Raw genomic sequence first — 19,998 nt, 5'->3', positions numbered from 1 at the left:
AATCCCAGCACTCGGGAGGCAGAGGCAGGTAGATTTCTGAGTTCAAGGCCAGCCTGGTCTACAAAGTGAGTGCCAGGACAGCCAGAGCTACCCTGTCTTGAAAAACCAAAAAAAAAAAAAAAAAAAAAAAAAAAAAAGATTCAGGGCCATCTCTGAGGTAAAGCTAAAGCAAAAAGACAGAATAAAGAATTATCAAGTCTGAGGATGACAAAATTTAAGTAGTTTTTGTGACCATTTCTTTGTAGGCCTGGCTGTCTAGGAACTCATGTAGACCAGTCTGGCCTCACAGATCCACCTGTCCCTGCTTCCACCTCTTGAGTACTGGGGTTAAAGTTACATGCTACTACACCCAACCCTGAGGTGAATAACTTAGTAGGTGAGTGGCTAGGCAGATCTGAGTGCTAGGCTAGCCTGGTCTCTATAGTGAGTTCTAGAACATCCAGACCTATACAGAGAAACCCTGTCTCAGATAATTTAGTAGGATGGATTTAGGAGGGTTTTAGTGCTGAGAAGGGACACCATTACCACAGCGACTCTTTTTTTTTTTTTTTTTAAAGAATCACAAAAAAGGACATTAAAGCCAGTTGTGGTATGAGGGGGAAGATCATGAATTCAAGGCTAGGTGGAATAAGCAAGTCACTGCTTTAAAAAAAATACAATTGCTCTTTCATTTGAGATTGGGGAAGAAGTAGAGGACGTAGGGGAAAGAATGGAAGTTTGTAAATACCAGAAAACAAGGGCCTGAGGAAATATCCCAGAACACAGCTGTGTCCCACAGTGAGGATGTCACAGGCAGACATCAGGCACATGGATTAAACCAGGAGCTCCTACCACTAGGAATTGACGAGAGGATGCTAACCTCCGTGTGCACTGAGCTGTGCCACATACACAGCTATAAAGTTAAGTCATTGTTTGAAGTTTACAGGAGGGAAAGTATTGAGTAAATGTACATACAACAATATCTAGGCCAATAAGCAGAAGCGATGTTTGATGCAGGACCTACTTGCAGTATCTGTGGACTTGCTTCCAGAGGGGCCAAAAGGATGTTTGTATCCCACCCCCTTTTCAAGATAGAATTTCACTGTATACTTCTGCCTCTGCCATCTTAGTGCTGAGATCCAGTTTGTTGGGATGGAGCCCAGGGCTTTGCATTCTTGGCGATTTCTCTACCAACTAGCTACACCTGCAGCCCCATCGGGCAGAGTGATAAAAAATGTTTTTGGTGTCGGCCAGTGGTGGTGCACGCAGCATTTGGGAGGCAGAGGCAGGTGAATTTCTGAGTTTGGGGCCAGCCTGGTCTACGGAGTTCCAGGACAGCCAGGGATACACAGAGAAACCCTGTCCCCAAAAAAACAAAAGAAAAAAAAATAGTTTTTAGTTCTGTGTATTCTTGCATGTCTGTGTACAGATGCCCTGGGAGGCAAAAGCTGTCAGATTCCCTGGGGCTTGAGGCAGAGGTGATTGTGAATCACCTTACGTGGGAACTCAGCGGGAACTCAAGGGTCCTCAGAAAGAGCAGTACTTACCCATTGCTAGAGATTTTAAATCAACAGACCCCACAGGCGAGGACCCAGCACCTGGTAAAGAGCAGAGGATTTTTCACAGCACACTGGGAGAAGAGAGACAAATGGTCCAGTGACTCCTTGTCATCTGGGGCAGTGACAAAAGGTTTGTGGTTACAGAGTAAGAATTACATGATTAAACAGTCCTAGCCAAGGTGTGGTCTGGCCCATAATAAGCCCATCATTTCTTGGCCCCAGTCTGCCCTGCAGGGTGTCCTGTTAAGTCCATTGCTGAGAATGGAACCTGCGATAGGGATCGTTTCCCTATTTTGGGGGTACCTGTACATTGAGGTTTTGCTCTTCCTGGCACTCAGCTTGGCTTAAAAGATTAAGAACAATAATCTCTACCTCAGCCGAAGCCCGGAAGGCAGAAACTAAGCTTGCACGCTCAGTCCTCACCTTGTGGACCCAAGCAAATGCCTGAGGTTTGGGTTGCTGTTTTTGAACTGAGCATGGTGCTTAAATCCCAGCTCTTGGAAGGCTGAAGAGGAGGGTTACTCCAAGGTCAAGGCCATCGGGGTATCTGATGAAATGCATAGTTTTGAAAGGCACACTGACTAGTGCTTTTAGTCATTGACACAGCTGCTAGTGAGAGGACTATGGTTAAGAAGCCAGAGAAACCTGCTCTCTTGGGCCTTGAACATACCGTTTTCTGACACCACATCCCACCCAGCTAAACCAGAGTTCTGTGACCCACCAATCAACAACAGCACCCCATGTCACTGACTTCCCTCTAAACCAGCCAGCTCCTCACACCTCCCACCCAAGCTTCCACCCAGCCTCCTCTCTTCTTTGTTTCCTTGCTCCTGCATCTTGTCCCCTGAGGTTTATCACCTGTACCCAAAATGCTGAGACAGCCAGCAGCATCTTCTAGCTCCCAGGCTCTGTTCAGACATCACAGGCTTAAGTGGTCATTCGGGGGAGCTGGAGAGATGGCTCAATGGTTAAGAACACCGACTGTTCTTCCTAAGGTCCTGAGTTCAAATCCCAGCAACCACATGGTTGGCTCACAACCATGCCTAATGAGATCTGATGCTCTCTGCTGGTGCATCTGAAGACTGCTACAGTGTACTTATGTATAATAATAAATAAATCTTAAAAAAAAATTAAGTGGTCATTCGGTTTGTTTGCTTGCTTTTGGTCCCCCCCTCCCCCATCCAGCATCTCCTGTAACCTAAGTTCGCCACCAACTAATGATCTTACTGCCCCCACAGCGTAGGATTCCAGCCGAGCACCAGGGTTATACAGTGCTGCAGGTGGAACCCAAGGCTTTCGATTTGCTAGGCAAGTGCTCTGCTGAGCCACATCACCAGCCTAACTACAGGCTCCCCACATCGAGAATATCTGCAAGCAGTCCACACAGTCACCATGAGAACCTGTCCACCTCAGTGCTCCCCACTCCACCTCTCACCCAAACAGGCAGCACTCCACGTTAGTGGACCAGTCTCCAGGGCCTTATCTGCCCTTCTGCCCCTTCTGAAATCCAGTCTCCCTGGAGATCTTCAGATAGGTATTTGACCATCTTGTACACTCTCAGGGGTTTATATGGAGACACAGATCCAAATGCAAATTATAACACAAGACCACTGTTTTGCCGTCACCACTGCCTAGCCTCTTGGCTACTCTCTGGGTGGCTGCTGGGGTGACCCAGGTCATACAACTTGTTGACTTTATCTTCCAAGCATCTCTAAACTATAAAGGTCTTATTCAAGTTTCTCTCTCCTCTCCTCCTCTCTCCCCTCCCCTCCCCTCCCCCCCCTCTCTTTCAGTGTGTGAGTCTAGGTTAGTCTAGACAGGGTCTCACTATGGAAATCACTGACCTTGGAAGTGCTGAGATTAAAGACGTGGACCACCGGGCTCTGTGTGTATGTTTTGTCAGTCTTACGTAGACTTGGCTAGCCACAAGACTTCAGTGTAACTGAGGGTGACCTTGGGCACTGTTCCGATCACCCTGCCTCCACTTCTGAATGCTGGGATTACAGGTATGATTTATGCTCTGCAGGGTGCAGGACCTAGAATCTCAGCCTGCAAGGTTAGCACTCTTCGACTGAGTTACCCCTTCAGCTTTTATTTTTCTGCTTTCTTGAAATAGGCTCTTGTTAGGTGTTTCTGTCTTCCAAGTCACAGCGATCCTCTTCTATAGGCCCCTGGAGTCCTGAGAACCCACGCCCCTCTGTAGAAATGAGGGGAAGTTACCAGAAAAGCACAGACATACTGTAAAGAGCAAGGCAGACACACCAACGGAGTAACAAGATCGCGGCTAGGATAGACCTATGATGGGCAGCAGATAGTGATGTAGGAGCGAGACACCCAGAGGGGGAAGGTCTCTAGAGTTCCGGAGTGGGCGGGACCCTGCGCAGCACCGCCTCCTGTCAGTGTGAGGGCAGGCCCTCTGAAACTGTTGGTTGCCGTGTGGGCAGGGCCTCATGCACCACCTCCTTGCCAGCACCTGGTGGGCGGGGCCTCGCATTGCACCTCCTCGCTGGCGCCTGGGCGGGTGGCTTGCATTAGAGGCGATATGGCTGCACTGGTGGAGCCGCTGGGGCTGGAGCGGGGTAAGCGCTCCGAGGGTCCAGTCCGGGCTCTGGGCTCCGTTGGGTTGCGACAGGCTTTGCAGATGCGGGGGTTGGGGGGCGGACCTAGTTAGGGTGGGCGGGGCGCGGCCTGCAGTCTGAGGGCGTGGGAGGGTCTGGGGCGGAGCGCCCCACCAACACCTCGCCCAGGGTTGGGGTCCCCGCGACCCGCGAGGCACGTGGATCGCTTCCAGTCTGACCTCGATTGCCCTTCTTGCTGCCGGCGTATGCTCTCGCGGTCCCTGCCGCTTTCTGCAGACGTGTCCCGGGCTGTGGAGCTGCTGGAGCGGCTGCAGCGCAGCGGAGAGCTGCCCCCGCAGAAGCTGCAGGCCCTGCAGCGGGTCCTGCAGAGTCGCTTCTGCTCCGCCATCCGCGAGGTGAGCATCTTGGTTCTGTATAAGTTGTAGTTTCCTTGCACTCTGCGGCGGGGTCGGCGACGGGCGAGCGGACGAGGACACCGGTGTCCAGGGCTGTGGACTGGCAGCTCTCTGACGTTGCCGTGTCCCCGACTTCCCAGGTGTATGAACAGCTCTATGACACGCTGGACATCACTGGCAGCGCCGAGGTGCGGGCTCATGCCACAGCTAAGGTAAGCTCCTGCTCCGGTAGCTCTGGGTGACCACGAAAGCAGTGCCCTCCTTCACATCAGCGCATCTCTGTGCCACCCTATGAAGATTTATTTATAATGCCCTTTAAATAACTGCACATTTTTAACTTGAATGCACATGAGATTCTCTCTAGCAACAGGCTTGGAAACTGGCCTCACTTTCCTGTCGGTAAGATGACCCTAAAAGGCAATCCTGTTGGATGTTGTGAACAGGGACACCTTTCCAAACTGCAGTGCTTATTACTTATTACTGCCTGCAGACTCAAGATTTACACCTGATCCCTATCACCCCACCCCACCCCCGAGGTGGGGGGGGCACTTGTTTCCATTTGTCTGAGAACAAGATTGGCAGGTGTTAAGTACTAAGGATGCCCTTCTCCCTGACTTTCGGAAGAAAGCAAGGGTTCTCACAGGTCGGAGTCAGTATAGGGTAGCCTCCTGTTGAGCTGTGTCAGGGTTCCCCTACTTGATCTTTGCGGCTACGCTGGCTGGAGTGCCCATGTCTCAAAGAGGGTCTCTCTCATTGAGGCGTCTTCTCTCTTCCAGGCCACAGTGGCTGCTTTCACGGCCAGTGAGGGCCACGCACATCCCAGGGTCGTGGAACTACCGAAGACTGATGAGGGTTTGGGCTTCAACATCATGGGTGGCAAGGAGCAGAACTCACCCATCTATATCTCTCGAGTCATCCCTGGGGGCGTGGCTGATCGCCATGGTGGCCTCAAGAGGGGAGACCAGCTGCTGTCTGTGAATGGTGTGGTGAGTGGGGTTGGTAGTGTCCGTAAGGCAGCCCTGGACGGTCACATTCCCTCTACACAGGGAACACAGCCTTTGGAGACAGCACTGTGGGGTACACTGCTGACCCTCAAGGACTTCAGAGAGCCTAGCTAGGATAGCAGCCCAGTGTAGAAGATGGCAGTTGTTTTCAGGAGGAATATTTGGCTTGGAGGTTGAAGGTTGGGTACTTCTCTGAACTAAGATGTGGAGGGGTGGTTCTGGCTCGGAACAGAGATGGTCCCTGAGATGAGGAGAAAGGCTGGCTCTGCCTGATGTCTGGGCCAGTCAGCATCCTGAAACCCCAGTGATTAGAATCCAAGGAAACACCACCGAGGAGGTCGTCTCTCCAGAAAAGCCCGGCTTCTGGCCCTGGGCAGTGAGGGCAGGAGATCAATAAGCTTAGGGGGTGTAGACAGACTTTTTTGGGACAGGTTCAGTGGCCTGGTTCATTGAGGACACTGGGACTCAAAGCTATCTTGACATGCAGTTTTTAGGTTGTGGGTGCTGTGCCTAAAGTTGGTGATCCACTAGAGGGATATGAGGCCTTGGAGACTTGACCCCAGCAGCCGTGTCACTATCCACTGGTCCCATGTCCTGGGTAGGGTGGTAAGGGCAGCGGTTTGGGCCAGCAGTCTGTGCGAGGCCTGCCCTGCAGAGTGTGGAAGGCGAACACCATGAAAAGGCGGTGGAACTCCTGAAGGCTGCACAGGGCTCAGTGAAACTGGTGGTGCGCTACACTCCTCGGGTGCTGGAGGAGATGGAAGCCCGCTTCGAGAAGATGCGATCTGCCCGTCGGCGCCAGCAGCACCACAGCTACACGTGAGCCTCCAGTCACCATCCTCTCCCTGCTGCCTTCCCCAACCTTAGATACCCAAATCAGGCCAGTGAGCACAGCGGCCTTCAACATTTATCTCTGGCTCTCCACCAGGGGTTTTCTGACCTTTGACTCCTGCCATGGTAGCTAAGGCCCTGGGACCCTCTGGCTCCCCAACTCCAGAAGCCCTGTGCCTGATTTTCTGAACTGTTGTCTCCAGAACCCCACCATTGAACATCTTACGCGCCCTCCCCCACCCCACCCCTGAACCTACCCTGTGTCTAAAACTCCCCTCTCTACACCCTCACAGGTCCTTGGAGTCTCGAGGCTGAAATCACAGACCAGGACCCTCCTTCTCCTCCCCTGTACAGTATTATTTATTGTCACTGGCTCCTTATTTAAAGATCTTTAACCCTCACCGAGTGTCTTGTGTGTCTGTCGCGCATCCTGGAATAGTCTCTGTGGGGGAGGAGGACAGTGAAGCTGAGGTTAAGAACAAGCTCATTCCAGTCTGTGTACCATGATAGACAACGCTCGCGCAGCTCTGAAGGCGGAGGCTGGCCGGTGTCCCAGAGACTAGCCCGACCCAAGGCTGCGTCTATGTGAGCGCCAGGGAGCACCACTAAAGACCACTGCCCCCAACCCTTAAGAGGTTCGGAAGGCCAAGGCCTGGCAAGGTCTCCAGTGAGTCGGACGCGGGAGTCTTGAAACCAGCAGAAGCCGCCTGATCATTGCCTCTGTAGGCGGGGCGGAGCGAACCATCCACTGGGGGAACCCTTGCGGGCCGTGCCACCGTCTGCGTAGGAGTCGGGTTGGTGGGGCGCATGCAGTACCCTAGACGGGCGCAGGGGTGCAGAGTAACACGCACTCGCCACCCGTCGTCCACTTGCCTCACCTTCCAACCGAGCACATCCTTCCGGGAGCCGCCCTTGTCTTAAAAAAAAAAAATCCCACCTTGAATGTTGAATTCCTATCCCGCCGCCCAACCCTCGTGTCCCGTGAGACGCGCGCCGCCGTGGGGACCCGGGGTCGCGACTCGCGTTCCATGCTGCGCGCTACTAGATTCAGGTGACATCATCCTCTGCCGGGCTCCGCCTCCCTCCCAGGCCGCCGCACGCTGCATGCCTATTGGTCGCTGCACCATGAGTCCCGCCCCCAGCTCTCCGCCCGCGCGGCCCCTCCCTCCCGATGTGGAGGCGGGGTCTGGTCGCCGGCCGGCACGGAGGCCAATTCTCATTGGCCATTCAGCACCGTCCGTCAGTCTTCTGTTAAAGGGGCCACGACCGCCCGGGATCTGTGGGGGGGGAGGGGGAGGGAGGAGAATTTTTTGGGGGGGGAGAAGGTGGGATTTGGGGGGGCGCTGGTGGGCACCCCTGGATCTGGCGACTGCGGCCTCGCGGGGGGAGGCTGTACGGTGACAAGGGCAGGGGGCTATTTTAGGGAGTAAGAAGGCTGTGAGACCGTGAGGGGGAGGGGGGTCCCCAGCGCTGGAGCCGGAGCAAGAGACGCTGAGCCCGCGCTAGCGGCGTAGACAGGGTTCCAGAGCTCCAGATCCGGGCCCCGGCCGCCGCCAGGGGCCCCGCCCGGTGCCCCTACCCCACCCCGCGTCCCTCCTGCAGCCCAGCTCCTCCCGCAGTCGTCGCGGACCAGGTAGGTAAGAGCCCGGCCCAGCTTGCCCGGCAGCGCCCACCCTGGGGACCCCTGGGCTAGCGTTTCCGACCAGCTTGCCCGAAATCCTACATTCCCATCTTCATCCCAAGGGAACCCAGAGTCCAGATTTCACAAGCCAACCCAAGAGACCCAGGCGTGTCCCTTCCCGGAGCTGAGAGTGCCCCGCCGAACCCTAGTATCTCAGGCGGGCTACCTCCTTGTGCCTCCTCCAGGGCCCAGAAGCCTGGATCCCTCAGCTCAGCCCAGGGGATCCCTCAGTCTAGATCCATCCTCTGGGCCCAGTCCTGGGAGCTCCAGACCCTGGTCACCGCTGTGGGGCTTCCTCCATTGCGTCCAAATCGTTCCCCCATTTGCGTCCCCCACCTTCTGGTTGAATCAACCGGAGACGTTCCTCGGTCCAGGCCGGCTCGCCCTGGACACAGGCCCGCGCCGGAGCTGTCCATGGTCAGCTCTCGGTAGCCTCGCCTCCCCCATCTCCTTCCACGGCCGCTAGGGAGGAGGGGGGTGCAGGTGGTGTGGGGATTCCTCCCCCTCACCGCGCCTTTGACCTGGGGTTCCCCGGCGCCCCCCTCCCAGATGGGCCGCAGGGCTCTCAGGCCCATCTTTAGGCACTCTAGCTTTCTGGGACTCTAGCTGCTTCACTTACATAGAGCTTGTGAATGTCCCTGCCCAGGCCACTTAGAAACCTTGGCATGGAGCCTCCCGCTCCCACCTGGTTCTGAAAAGCTGTTAGTGTCCATATATCTGCTGGCCCTGACTAATCACTGTCACCTTATTCAGCACCCGGGGAATCCAGTTTCCTAGCCTTTGCCCCCACCTCCCCACTTAGCACCTACTTTAACAGCTCCCCCCTGCCCTCCGCAGACAAATATGACCAGCCTCTTGGTACACCAGCACCTGCTTGCTGCCTTATAGACTCAGGCGCCATGACTTCTTTTCAAAGACCTGGAATGCAATTCCTCTGCTTCTGTCCTCACTCCCCCTTGGAGATCTAAGTGTCTCACCCCCATCTTATAACCTCCACCTGAACAAACACTCATCTCAGGGACCCAGAATCTCTGACAGTGGTGAGTGTCCTGTCCATCAGACCACCCACCCAGGCTTACACTCCCACCAAACAGTCAGGCTCTAAGTTTCTTCACCCCTAGGTAGATTCAAAAGTCTGGACCTTGGCTCTGCATTCCACTCCCATCTTCATGTCTTGGTGGCCTCAACTTCACATCTCCCATGGCTTTAACGAGCACTTATCATCTGCTCTATCATCTCAGGTGCTAGACTTGCAGAGTCTCCTCTCCCCCAAAGCTGGATATTTCTGGCATCTCATTGCCTCTAGAGACCCATATGGTAATATCTGATGTCTCATACTCCAAGTACCAAACAGCCATCCTTTCCTCCAGGTGTGTTTTGGGATCAAGGTTCACGAGGTTATTTGGAACCAGGCAGCTGTCTTTCTGCACTTCTAGTTAAAAATGTGTCCTTTCCCTGTGTTATGTTCAAGATCCTAAGTTCCAGAACATTTCCAGATGATGTGCCTGTTCCGTCCTCACCAAGGCATGTGATCCACTTCAAGGCCATGAACTAACTTCTAAGCATGTCTTTTTTTTTACTTGCTCCTTTCCCATCCCCAGTGGCAGGATTTTGCCATGCGTCCCAGGCTGGATTAGAACTCACTATGTTGTCTACATTTTTCCTCCTCCTCTTCATCCTCTTTTTCTTCTATTTATTCTTCTCCTCTTCCCCTTCCTTCTTTTTCTTTTTTGGTCTTTACCAATATCTAGACAACATGCCTAAGCCATTCTCTGCTCTCAGGCCTCTCCTCAGACATGCCCTATATTTCTAGCTACAGGGGCTGGGGTTGTTGCTGGGGCAGAGCACTTACCTCACATGCACAAAGGCCAGGCTTCAATTACTAGCACTTGACCAATTACAAAAAGGGCTCACTTTATGCCCACCCTTAAAGACTAGTATCTGCTGAGTTTCCATTGTAGATGTGTTTTATGTTCGGGCCACGTCTGCTGATGTTCTAGATTCCCTTCTTCCCAGGATATTCTAACTTGCAGAATGTGTCATTTTCAATTAAATAGTCTAGTATTCTTTGGAACTCTAGTGTGCACAGTCTTTTTTTTAATTAATTAATTATTTTTATTTTATGTGCATTAGTGTTTTGTCTGCATATATGTTTATGCAAGGGTGCCAGGTCCTCTGGAACTGGAATTAGACCATTGTGAGCTGCCAGGTAAGTGTTAGGAATTGAACACAGGTCCTCTTGCAGAGTAGTCAGTGCTATTAATCATTGTGCCATCTCTCCAGCCCCCCATAGCTTACACAATCTTAAACCTGGAAGTTTCCAGAGCCGTGTTCTGCTTATCTTATGAAGCCTCGGGTTCTAGATCCCTGTCTGCAGCTTCTGCCTTTCCTTACTGTGGCCTTAGCTTTGGTGTCAGTCTTGTTCCCAGCTGGGTCAGAGGCTTCCAGCTCCATCTGCTGCCCTGGCATTCTGAGCCTGTTCTAGATGCTGGCCTTTTCTAGAGTCTTCAGGTTCAAAATGTTCCTGTTTCCTAAACAGACCACCCCCACCAGAGGATCTCTCTCTCTCTCTCTCTCTCTCTCTCTCTCTCTCTCTCTCTCTCTCTCTCTGTTGTTATTTGGTACATTTTGTTTTTCTGTATGTGTGCATGTGGAAGTCAAAGGACAGTTTGCAGGAGTTCTCTTCTTCATACACCATGTGTGTCCCAGAATCTCCAACTCAGGTCTTCAGTCCTGGTAGCAAGTTTTGTCCACTGAGCCATCTTCCTGGCTTTCCTGGCCGTGTGTGTGTGTGTGTGTGTGTGTGTATTTGGAGCAGGATTTCATTGTGGTAGTCTTGAACACAAAATCCTCCTGCCTCACCTGGACTCCTATGGCCAGGCATCCATGCTAAGCAGACTCTGAGTCCTAGATTCTGTCTTTTGACCAGATCTATTATATATTGCATTAGGGGTGCTCCTCTATGTCATTTTGCTCACTTCTGTGGGTTCCAGGCACCTATTTATGTTACCATGTGGCTTTGGGCTGATTTTACCTTCCAGTCCTCAGTTGTAGCATAGAACCCTTTAGTTAGCCGAAAGAGCCGCTCTTGCCTTCAGTCACTTGCTCAGTGTGGAGGCTCTTAATCTTTTCTGTGTTCTGTAGCATCTTGGTAACACTGGCTGTCCATTCTCTTTCTCAGTGAATCGGAGAGTCTACAGTAATCTCACTCATCCTAGGCTGTACATTTTGACCCGATTGCGGTTTTGAGCTTTCATGTTGGGGGCCGGGGGAATCTAGCCTAAAGCTTATAAACTTTTGATGGATCCAGTTTCTGGGAAGTGTAGAGTTCCATCCAGACAATTTAAAGTCAAAGGGAATTTAGGGACCCTGCTGCATTCTTTCCTGTATTCCAGAACCCTTCTTGTCTCACAGAAACCCAAGGACCCAATGGCTTTGGTCACAGTTCTCATTTGGGTGGAGTTGGGAAGTATCCAATCTCAAACCGGTTAGGTCGCTGCATGTGTTGAGGGGAAGGAACGGAGTGAAAGTCTCTCCTGCTTTCGGTCTGGCCAGATGGACTTGTTGGACCTGAAGTGATCCAGGGAGAGGCTCACTGGGCCTCTCTACATCTCTGCCCCGCCCCTGGCCCAGGGAACCTAAGTCCCGCCTTCCGGCCTTATAAATCCCGCCTCTCTCTCCTCCCACACTCTTGGTTAACGCCTCAAGAGGGCGGGGCAGGAGGAGCATCCTAGAGCGACTAGAACCTGAGTCGGCGGGGAGAAGGGTTCAACAGCTTAGATTTATGGTGTGCAGGAGATCTAGAGTCACTGGAAGTAAAGAGGGATCAAAAAAGAGACTGTTGGAGCCTCAGACCCCTAGATGTAGGGGACTACTAGGTGTGGGGGCTCAGCCTCCTGTGACCTGAGCGAAATGACGCAGCCCTGCTCCCTGTTATGCATTTTTATTTTGTTTTGTTTTTTTGAGAAAGGCTCTAACGTAACCCAGGCTGACCCGGAATTCCCTAAAATAACCAAGGATAACCTTGAACTCCTGATTCTTTCATCTCCACTTCCCAAGTACTGGGATTACAGGCACGCACCACCTAGCCTGGCTTAATACACGAATATTTTCTTTTAGTAGTACAAGATTCAATCCAGAGCTTCATTTTCTACCAAGCACGTGCTGTGCCACTGAGTTACAACCCCAGCCCTCTCGCTCTGCTTTCTATTCTTATTAGTTCAAGTGGAGTGTTGGTCTTTAGAGCATAGAGACGGGCAAATAACAGTCCAGTGACCCAATTCAGTATCCAAAGCCCTGTGTCTTTTTCAAGGTGTGGTTCTGGCTTGGCGCTCAGTTTCCTCTTCTATAGAGTAGGTTGAGGATTCCAAGCCGAGACACAATAGGTAAAGGCTACTTTTAACCCACTTAGCCAGTGACTGGTCCACCAGCTGTTTTTCAGTTCCTGAGTGACCAGGCTTTGGTTTGCAGTGTCAAGTGGAGCCAAGCCTCAGTGACCTAAAGTGCTTTTACCTAAGAGGCTCTCGCTGTTTATCTAAGAGTAATGATTTTCAGTTTATCTGTGCTATGATTGCAAAGGACAGACCACAGTTTCCCGCTCTTGGAGGCCAGCGCTTAGTTCCCCCACACACACTTAGCTGTACCTCAGTTTCCCCGTGTCACGATCAGCTTTGCTGACCTCAGTTGCCGCCTTTGCGATGCCTGAATTGGGGCCCCAGGGAGTATTTCACTGGCCTTGCCTCAGTTATCTGAGTCCTGAATAGTTAGTCAGTCCCCTCTGCGTACCCGCAGGCCGGCACCGCCGCCATGATGTGCGAGGTGATGCCTACCATCAGCGAGGATGGCCGGCGGGGCTCGGCGCTGGGCCCGGACGAGGCCGGCGGCGAGCTGGAGCGCCTCATGGTCACGATGCTCACAGAGCGCGAGCGCCTGCTGGAGACGCTGCGAGAGGCGCAGGACGGGTTGGCGACAGCGCAGCTACGACTGCGCGAGCTCGGCCACGAGAAGGACTCGCTGCAGCGGCAGCTCAGCATCGCTCTGCCTCAGGTTGGGCGGGGTCTTAGGGAGGCGGAGCCTAAAGAGGAGGGCTGTCCCGAATGGGCGGGGCCAGGCGGAAGAGAGTGAGGGACTGGATTGCTTTGGGTAGGCGAGTCTTAACTGCGAAATGAGTAGGGCTTATATAGAGAGGGCGGGGCTAGTTGAGGATGCCAGGCCTGAGTGGCAAGAAGGTTAGGGTCGGTGAATGGGCGGAGCTTGAGAGAGGCAGGGCCTGGAGAAAGCATGTTAGGCAAGGCCCGGACCTTAAATAAGGGGCGGGGCCTGAGAGGTTGTAGAAGCAAGCTCGTTGAGAAGGAGGGGCATGGACAGTAAGAACGATGGGACTCAGGGTCTAGGGAGTAAGCTGGGAATGACATGCGCCTTGAACTCTAAAGGCAATGGCAGGCTGATCTTTGAATTAGAGGCCAGCCTGGTCTACAAAGTGAGTTCTAGGATGGACAGGGCTATACAGAGAAACCCTGTCTGGAAACACTAAGAAACTAAAAAACAGACAACAACAAAAACCAAGTGGGTAGGGTATACTAGGAGGGCAGAACCTGTCGAAGGTTTAGTTTGGAAAAAAAGGTGGTCTAAAATGGGTAGTTCCAAAGTATACCCGGGAGTATGGAATTGGCTTAACACTGGTGGGCGGGGCTTACCATGGAAACGGGCGTGGTTTGTGTAAAAGGGCGGGGTTTGAGCAGCAAGAGGAGATTCTGCTATCAGGACCTATATAGGTCTACAGCAACAAAAGGGAGAGTTTGCCCAAAGGGGCAAGATGTGAACTGCTAGTCTAGCAGGACTTAGTAAGGGGCAGTTTTGAGTGGCTGGAGGAGGCAGAGCCTAGCCAGGAGGGTCAGAGCCTTCATATTCTCACAAAGAAAGAAATACAGAAATAATTGAGTCAGCCATCTGATTCTACCCACGCCTGGACAGGAGTTTGCGGCTCTGACGAAGGAGCTTAACTTATGTCGGGAACAGCTTCTGGAGAGGGAAGAAGAGATCGCAGAGCTGAAGGCGGAGCGAAACAACACCCGGGTGAGGGCCGTGGAGATGGAGCTTAAGCGGGATGGGGCACAGGGTGGTGCCGGCCAACATATCTTTTTCCAGCATCTAGTTTTCCATCTTCTCTTTTTCCTTGCTCCCAGTCTCCTGTATCGCTGCCTTCCCGGGCTCCCATCCCTTTTCACTTCCTCAGCTCTGCCCTGGCAGTCACCGTCTTTTTCCCCCACCTGTGCGTGGTCCTTATCTCTTCTTCCTTATGCCTGCCCAACATCATCCTTTCATCCCTTTCCTTGACCCTTTCTACCCTTGCTTCTTTCCCCTGACTCGGTGCCTTATCCTTCCAGCTCCTTCTGGAACACCTTGAGTGCCTGGTGTCCAGGCACGAACGTTCCCTGCGAATGACTGTGGTGAAACGCCAAGCCCAGTCCCCTGGAGGGGTCTCCTCTGAGGTGGAGGTGCTCAAGGCTCTAAAATCCCTCTTTGAACACCACAAAGCCCTGGATGAGAAGGTAGGAGAGTAAGAGGATGACAAAGAGAAGACCTATGGTCCACTTCAACTGAACTAAGTGGGAAACAGAAAAGCTGGTTATGATTGGTTGGAGGTGTTTCACCTGGGAGAGAATGTTACCATGATGATTTGATAAAAAGATACACAAAGGGGCTGGAGAGATGGCTCAGTGGTTAAGAGTACTGACTGCTCTTCCAGGGGTTCCAAGTTCAATTTCCAGCAACCACATGGTGGCTCAAAATCATCTGTAATGGGATCCGATGCCCTCTTCTGGTGTGTCTGAAGATAGCTACAGTGTACTCATATACATAAAATAAATAAATCTAAAAAAAAAAAAAAAAAAAAAAAGGTAAGAACTATTCAATCCCAGCACTCAGGAGGCAGAGGCGAATAGGTCTCTATGAGTTTGAGGTTTGTCTACACAGAGTTGCAGGCCATACAAGGCTTATGTTGCAAGACCTTGGCTAAACAAGTAAAAATAGAAATAGAGTAGTGTATAATAGTCTGCCTGATGCCTGACCTTCACACTCGTTACATTGGTTTCAGAGCTTAGGGTGTTCTGGGACAAGATCGCCTGACCCAAACTGGGTCTTATCTCTACATCAGGTGTAGATGTTGAGTTTGGGATCCTTCTGCCTCAGCCTTCTGAGTAACTGGGACGACAGGCCTACGGTACCAAGCCCTACAGTGGTCTAATCTTATCTCACACCGGTCTGCAGGTCCGGGAAAGATTGCGGATGGCATTGGAGAGGGTAGCAGTGCTGGAGGAGGAGCTGGAACTGAGCAATCAGGAGGTAGGGGCGGGGCGGCAGAGAAGGGGAGGGCCATGTCTTGGTGGCGGACTAAAAAACTGATTGGGGGGCTGGTGAGATGGCTCAGTGGGTAAGAGCACCCGACTGCTCTTCCGAAGGTCCAGAGTTCAAATCCCAGCAACCACATGGTGGCTCACAACCATCCGTAATGAGATCTGACTCCCTCTTCTGGAGTGTCTGAAGACAGCTACAGTGTACTTACATATAATAAATAAATCTTTAAAAAAAAAAAAAAAAAAAAAAAAAAAAAAAAAAAAAAAAAAAAAAAAAAACTGATTGGTTGTGTTCTAAAGGAAGGGGGCCAATGGGGTTGGACCCCAGAAGGAAAGCCCAGGGCCCCTAAGGAGGAACTCAGTGGGCTCTGGTGTTCTGACTGACTCTTCTAGGCCCTGAACCTTCGAGACCAGCTATCTAGAAGGCGGTCAGGACTGGAGGAGCCAGGCAAGGATGGGGATGGACAGGTGAGAGTCTTAGTCCCCTCCCCCTTTGATTGATTGATTGTGCTGAGGATAGAATTTAGGGCATCTTATATCCTTTGCAAGTCTTCTACCACTGAGCAACATTTCCAGCCCATCACTAGGTGACCTCCAACTCAAGATCCTTCTGCCTCAGCCTCCCAAGTCATTAAAAGTGCAAGCCTACGCTCCAATTATGCCCAGTAACCTCCTGACTTTCTAATGAGCGTTTTACTGTGGGGTTGGTTTGGTTTGGTTTGGTTTGGTTTAGTTTTAAGACAAGGTTCCTCTGTGTAGCCCTGTCTGTCCTGGAACTTGCTCTGTAGACCAGGCAACCCTTGAACTCACAGAGTTCCACCTACCTCTCGAGTGCTGGGGTTAAAGTCATGTGCCACCATGACTGGCCCCCTTTTAAAAGTTTTCATTGCATTCATCTGTGCAAAGATAATGTGGAAGATCTTGTTTATGGGCATGGGGAGGTCGGAGAACAACCTACAGGAGCAGTTCTCTCCTTTTATAATGTGATTCGTGGACACTGAACCCAGGTCATCAGGGTTGGTGGCTGAGCCAGTTCATTGGCCTCCGATGGTCACTTTAATGTTTGTCATGACCCTCACTGACCCAATGCTATCTGATCCCCTAAGGTCCTTACTGGTCACTGTGACCCTCAAAAACAGACCCCTTTGGACTTTGGTCTACAAGATCCTGACTGGTCTTTGATTCCACCGTCCCCATACCTGGCTGCCCTCAGGGTGGCTAACCAAGCTACCCAGCTCTGCACTTTGGGTTCTATTTGTTCGTTTCTCTCTCCAGACCCTTGCCAATGGCCTAGGTCCTGTTGGAGAATCCAACCGGCGCACGGCCGAGCTGGAGGAAGCTCTGGAACGGCAGCGTGCAGAGGTGTGCCAGCTGCGGGAACGCCTGGCGGTGCTGTGCCGTCAGATGAGCCAGCTGGAGGAGGAGCTGGGCACTGCTCACCGCGAGCTGGGTAAGGCCGAGGAAGCTAACTCCAAGCTGCAGCGCGACCTCAAGGAGGTGAGGCGGAGCCCCTGGAGAGCCGCTCTCTGTCCCCCGACTCCCACCCCAGCTTTCTCCCAGCCTTTCAAGAGTAATTGAATTCGAGAATGACAGGACCTGAACTCAGTCCCCAAGTTATGTGGAATCCCTCCTCAGTTTCCTTATCTGTACAATGGGACTAATCCGAGTGTTTGTGTGTGGCACCTGGTTCCTGTGTTACCATGGTGATAAACCTAGGACTTTATGTACCCTAGACCCATGATCTATTTACCTCTGAGCCATGGCCCTAGTTTCTCACTGGCAGGCACTTTTCTTCTGAGTCACTCTCTCAACCCCTCACTGGGTGACTCTAGGTATCTACCACTGAGCTACATCCTGTTAGTTGCTTTATTCTTTATTTTGAGAAGGGTAATTTGCCCAGTTTGGCTGTGGAATCGTGACCTCTTGCCTCAGCCTCCTGAGTACTAGGCCTTGATGGTCTGGATACTTGAAGAAAGTGAATTAAAAAGTGAATGTTTGATTCCTCATCAGCTTGGCAGGTGGCAGGGGCTGCTTGCCTCTGTCACAAGGTTCCTCACGACAGCCCCAGGAAGGTCTATCTCCCGCCTGATTCTGGCCTATCTTCTCTGGGCTTCTAAGTTTGGGCTACCCTGGTAGCTCTCCTCGAGATGGTGTGAACCTTCCCAAGAGACCCCCAGCAAGTACTCAGTAGGACAGTGTTGTGCCGAAGTGTGGCTTGAGTGAAGGCTGCATCCCATGTCTTTGTTTTTTTTTTTATTTTTATTTGTTTATCAGGTAGGGTCTCCCTATGTATTCCAGGTGGGCCTTGAACTTGGCTGGCCTTCAAAGTCCTCTTGCTTTAGCCTCCCACTTACTGGGATAACAGGAATGTGACATCACCGTGCCCTGAGCCTTCCCTCATCTTTATGGAAGCTCTAAGCCAGAACTGCTTTAAAAGTTGTGACACAGAATGGAGCAAAGAGCTTATTTTCTATAAGCCCTGGAGTGCCTTGTCTGGGATTTTTGGCCTCTGCTGCCACAAGTCTTTCTGGGAGTTGTAGTCCACACATGCCATTATAACCTCTTCAGGCCCTGGCTCAGCGGGAAGATATGGAAGAACGCATCACCACACTGGAGAAGCGCTACCTGAGTGCCCAGCGTGAAGCCACATCTCTACATGATGCCAACGACAAGCTGGAGAATGAGTTGGCCAGCAAAGAGTCCCTGTACAGACAGGTGAAAGCCCACCCAGCAAGAGACCCAGGAGACCACGCGACGATGCTGTGGCTGGGTAACTGAGCCCCTTGGCTCTTCTGCCTCTTTCTCTCCCAGAGTGAAGAGAAGAGCCGTCAGCTGGCAGAGTGGCTGGATGACGCCAAGCAGAAGCTGCAACAGACCCTGCAGAAGGCCGAGACCTTACCAGAGATAGAGGCTCAGCTGGCGCAGCGCGTGGCTGCTCTGAACAAGGTGACAGCCTGGAAAGGGGCGGGGCCAGAGGTGCAGGGGTGGGGATCGTGGTGGAGTCAAGTCACGCTCCACGGGTCCTGTCCACTAGGCTGAGGAACGCCATGGGAACTTTGAAGAGAGGCTTCGGCAGCTGGAGGCACAGCTGGAGGAGAAGAACCAGGAGCTGCAGCGGGTGAGAGGGCCAAGGGAACATAGGGAACAGTGATGTAGGGAAAGGGCTTACCTGTGGGCGTGGCCTGGTAGGACTTACCTGAGAGTTGTGGCTTATATGAAAAGTGAGGCTTATATCAGGAGATGGGTGGTATGAGGGGCAGGACTTGAAAGAGCACACACTTGTGTGTGTGTGTGTGTGTGTGTGTGTGTGTGTGTGTGTGTGTGCGTGCGCGCGCGCGCAGTTTATATGAGGGGCCAGCCTGGGCGGGGACAAGGCTTAGCTGAGTGGGTGAATTAGATGGCATTCATATGAATGGCAGAACTTAGATGGAGGGCGGAGCTCCTGGAGCTTACGGGAAGGAACTGGGTGGGATGTATGAGGCTTAGATAGGGGTGAGACTGGGCAGAACTTAACTGAGGGGATAGATTAGGTGGGGTGTACATGACATCAGAGCTTAAAAGAGAGAGCCTGAGAGTAAGGACAGGGCTTAGATGAAGGGGCTGGGGTTGGTCGATGGCGCTTAGATGAGGCTTCAAGCTGAGGTTGGACTTAGCTGAGTCCTTGGCTAAGTGGACTGACTATATACATGGGAGTCAGGGCACAGTGAGGATATCTCAGGGGAGGGGCTAAAATGGGGGCGGGGCTTAGATGAGGAGCCGGGTTGAGTGAGACATGAAGGGTGGGGCTCAACTGAGGATCAGAGTAGTGGGTGGGACTGGTTTGGTTGAGATGAGGGATGGGTTAAGGAGGGACTAAACAGGAATCAAGATGAAGCAAGGCTTAGATGAGGGGCATGATTTCGAACAAGGGGAATGATCTCAGAAAGACCCGCTGGACAGTCTCTGCCCTGTTTCCCTTTGTTCAGGCCCGGCAGAGGGAGAAAATGAACGATGACCACAATAAGCGACTGTCAGAGACGGTGGACAAGCTGCTAAGTGAATCCAACGAACGGTTACAGCTTCACCTCAAAGAACGTATGGGGGCACTAGAGGAGAAGGTGCGCCCCCTCCCACCCCTGCCCCAGACCTTTGTCAACCAGGGGTGGCTCCAAATGCCGTCCTAGGGCCCATACATCTTCAGATCTGTCATTTGAGACCTCCATACCCACAAACTCTGCTCTGTGACTGAAGGCACCATTTTGCTTGGCCATTCCAAGAGCGGAGTTTTCCTAGACCACAACCCCTGCAGCCTGCCTTTGACCTTCCATTTCACCCCTGTCCCCACAGAACTCACTGAGTGAGGAGATTGCTAACATGAAGAAACTTCAAGATGAGCTGCTGCTGAATAAGGTGAGGACCCGGAACTTAATGGGGAGTTATCGAGTGGCCTGTTCCTCATAGCAGTGACATCGAGCCCCATACCTCTGCCTCTCTCCACAGGAGCAGCTCTTGGCTGAGATGGAACGGATGCAGATGGAGATCGACCAGCTCCGGGGAAGGCCGCCCTCCTCCTATTCCAGGTGACAGAAGTGCTTCCTGCCCTTTCTGTCTGTGGCAAGCTCCTCCTTTCCGCTCC

At 52.3% G+C, this 19,998-nt stretch overlaps 2 protein-coding genes and 1 long non-coding RNA gene across 7 annotated transcripts in view; 2 read left to right on the top strand and 1 right to left on the bottom strand.

Moving 5' to 3' along the window:
* The first annotated feature begins 4,074 nt into the window (after nucleotides 1–4,074).
* Lin7b (lin-7 homolog B (C. elegans)) lies at nucleotides 4,075–6,748 on the top strand. The gene is made up of 6 exons (NM_011698.1): nucleotides 4,075–4,117; nucleotides 4,394–4,512; nucleotides 4,653–4,724; nucleotides 5,289–5,498; nucleotides 6,172–6,335; nucleotides 6,641–6,748. Exons 1-6 carry the CDS (start codon nucleotides 4,081–4,083, stop codon nucleotides 6,660–6,662), a joined length of 624 nt encoding a protein of 207 aa, NP_035828.1. The 5' UTR covers nucleotides 4,075–4,080; the 3' UTR covers nucleotides 6,663–6,748.
* Nucleotides 6,691–8,478, bottom strand: Mtag2 (metastasis associated gene 2). Of its 2 annotated transcripts, NR_015480.2 has the most exons (2): nucleotides 8,365–8,478; nucleotides 6,691–7,263 (listed from the first exon to the last, which is right to left on the bottom strand). It is a non-coding gene; the product is annotated as a metastasis associated gene 2 (long non-coding RNA). The 2 variants fall into 2 exon arrangements; NR_027802.1 differs by lacking the exon at nucleotides 8,365–8,478 and having other exon boundaries at nucleotides 6,691–7,406.
* Nucleotides 7,620–19,998, top strand: part of Ppfia3 (protein tyrosine phosphatase, receptor type, f polypeptide (PTPRF), interacting protein (liprin), alpha 3) — a 27,894-nt gene continuing 15,515 nt past the window's right edge. For 3 of the 4 annotated variants that reach the window (NM_029741.2, XM_011250914.1, XM_006541273.1), the window contains exons 1-13: nucleotides 7,620–7,980; nucleotides 12,820–13,074; nucleotides 14,002–14,103; nucleotides 14,415–14,579; nucleotides 15,298–15,372; nucleotides 15,777–15,851; nucleotides 16,659–16,880; nucleotides 17,952–18,098; nucleotides 18,195–18,329; nucleotides 18,418–18,501; nucleotides 19,349–19,480; nucleotides 19,710–19,772; nucleotides 19,863–19,942. In NM_029741.2, the coding sequence (NP_084017.2) occupies nucleotides 12,835–13,074; nucleotides 14,002–14,103; nucleotides 14,415–14,579; nucleotides 15,298–15,372; nucleotides 15,777–15,851; nucleotides 16,659–16,880; nucleotides 17,952–18,098; nucleotides 18,195–18,329; nucleotides 18,418–18,501; nucleotides 19,349–19,480; nucleotides 19,710–19,772; nucleotides 19,863–19,942 (1,520 nt within the window). In that variant the 5' untranslated portion in view covers nucleotides 7,620–7,980; nucleotides 12,820–12,834. Of the gene's footprint in view, nucleotides 7,985–12,819; nucleotides 13,075–14,001; nucleotides 14,104–14,414; nucleotides 14,580–15,297; nucleotides 15,373–15,776; nucleotides 15,852–16,658; nucleotides 16,881–17,951; nucleotides 18,099–18,194; nucleotides 18,330–18,417; nucleotides 18,502–19,348; nucleotides 19,481–19,709; nucleotides 19,773–19,862; nucleotides 19,943–19,998 lie in introns of all 4 variants that reach the window. The other variant, XM_011250912.3, reaches the window with a different exon arrangement.

This window comes from Mus musculus, chromosome 7, assembly GCF_000001635.26.
Source record: "Mus musculus strain C57BL/6J chromosome 7, GRCm38.p6 C57BL/6J".
Lineage (NCBI taxonomy): Eukaryota > Metazoa > Chordata > Mammalia > Rodentia > Muridae > Mus > Mus musculus.
The sequence above is the reverse complement of the archived record's forward strand: the minus strand, read 5'-3'. Positions and strand labels throughout refer to the sequence as shown.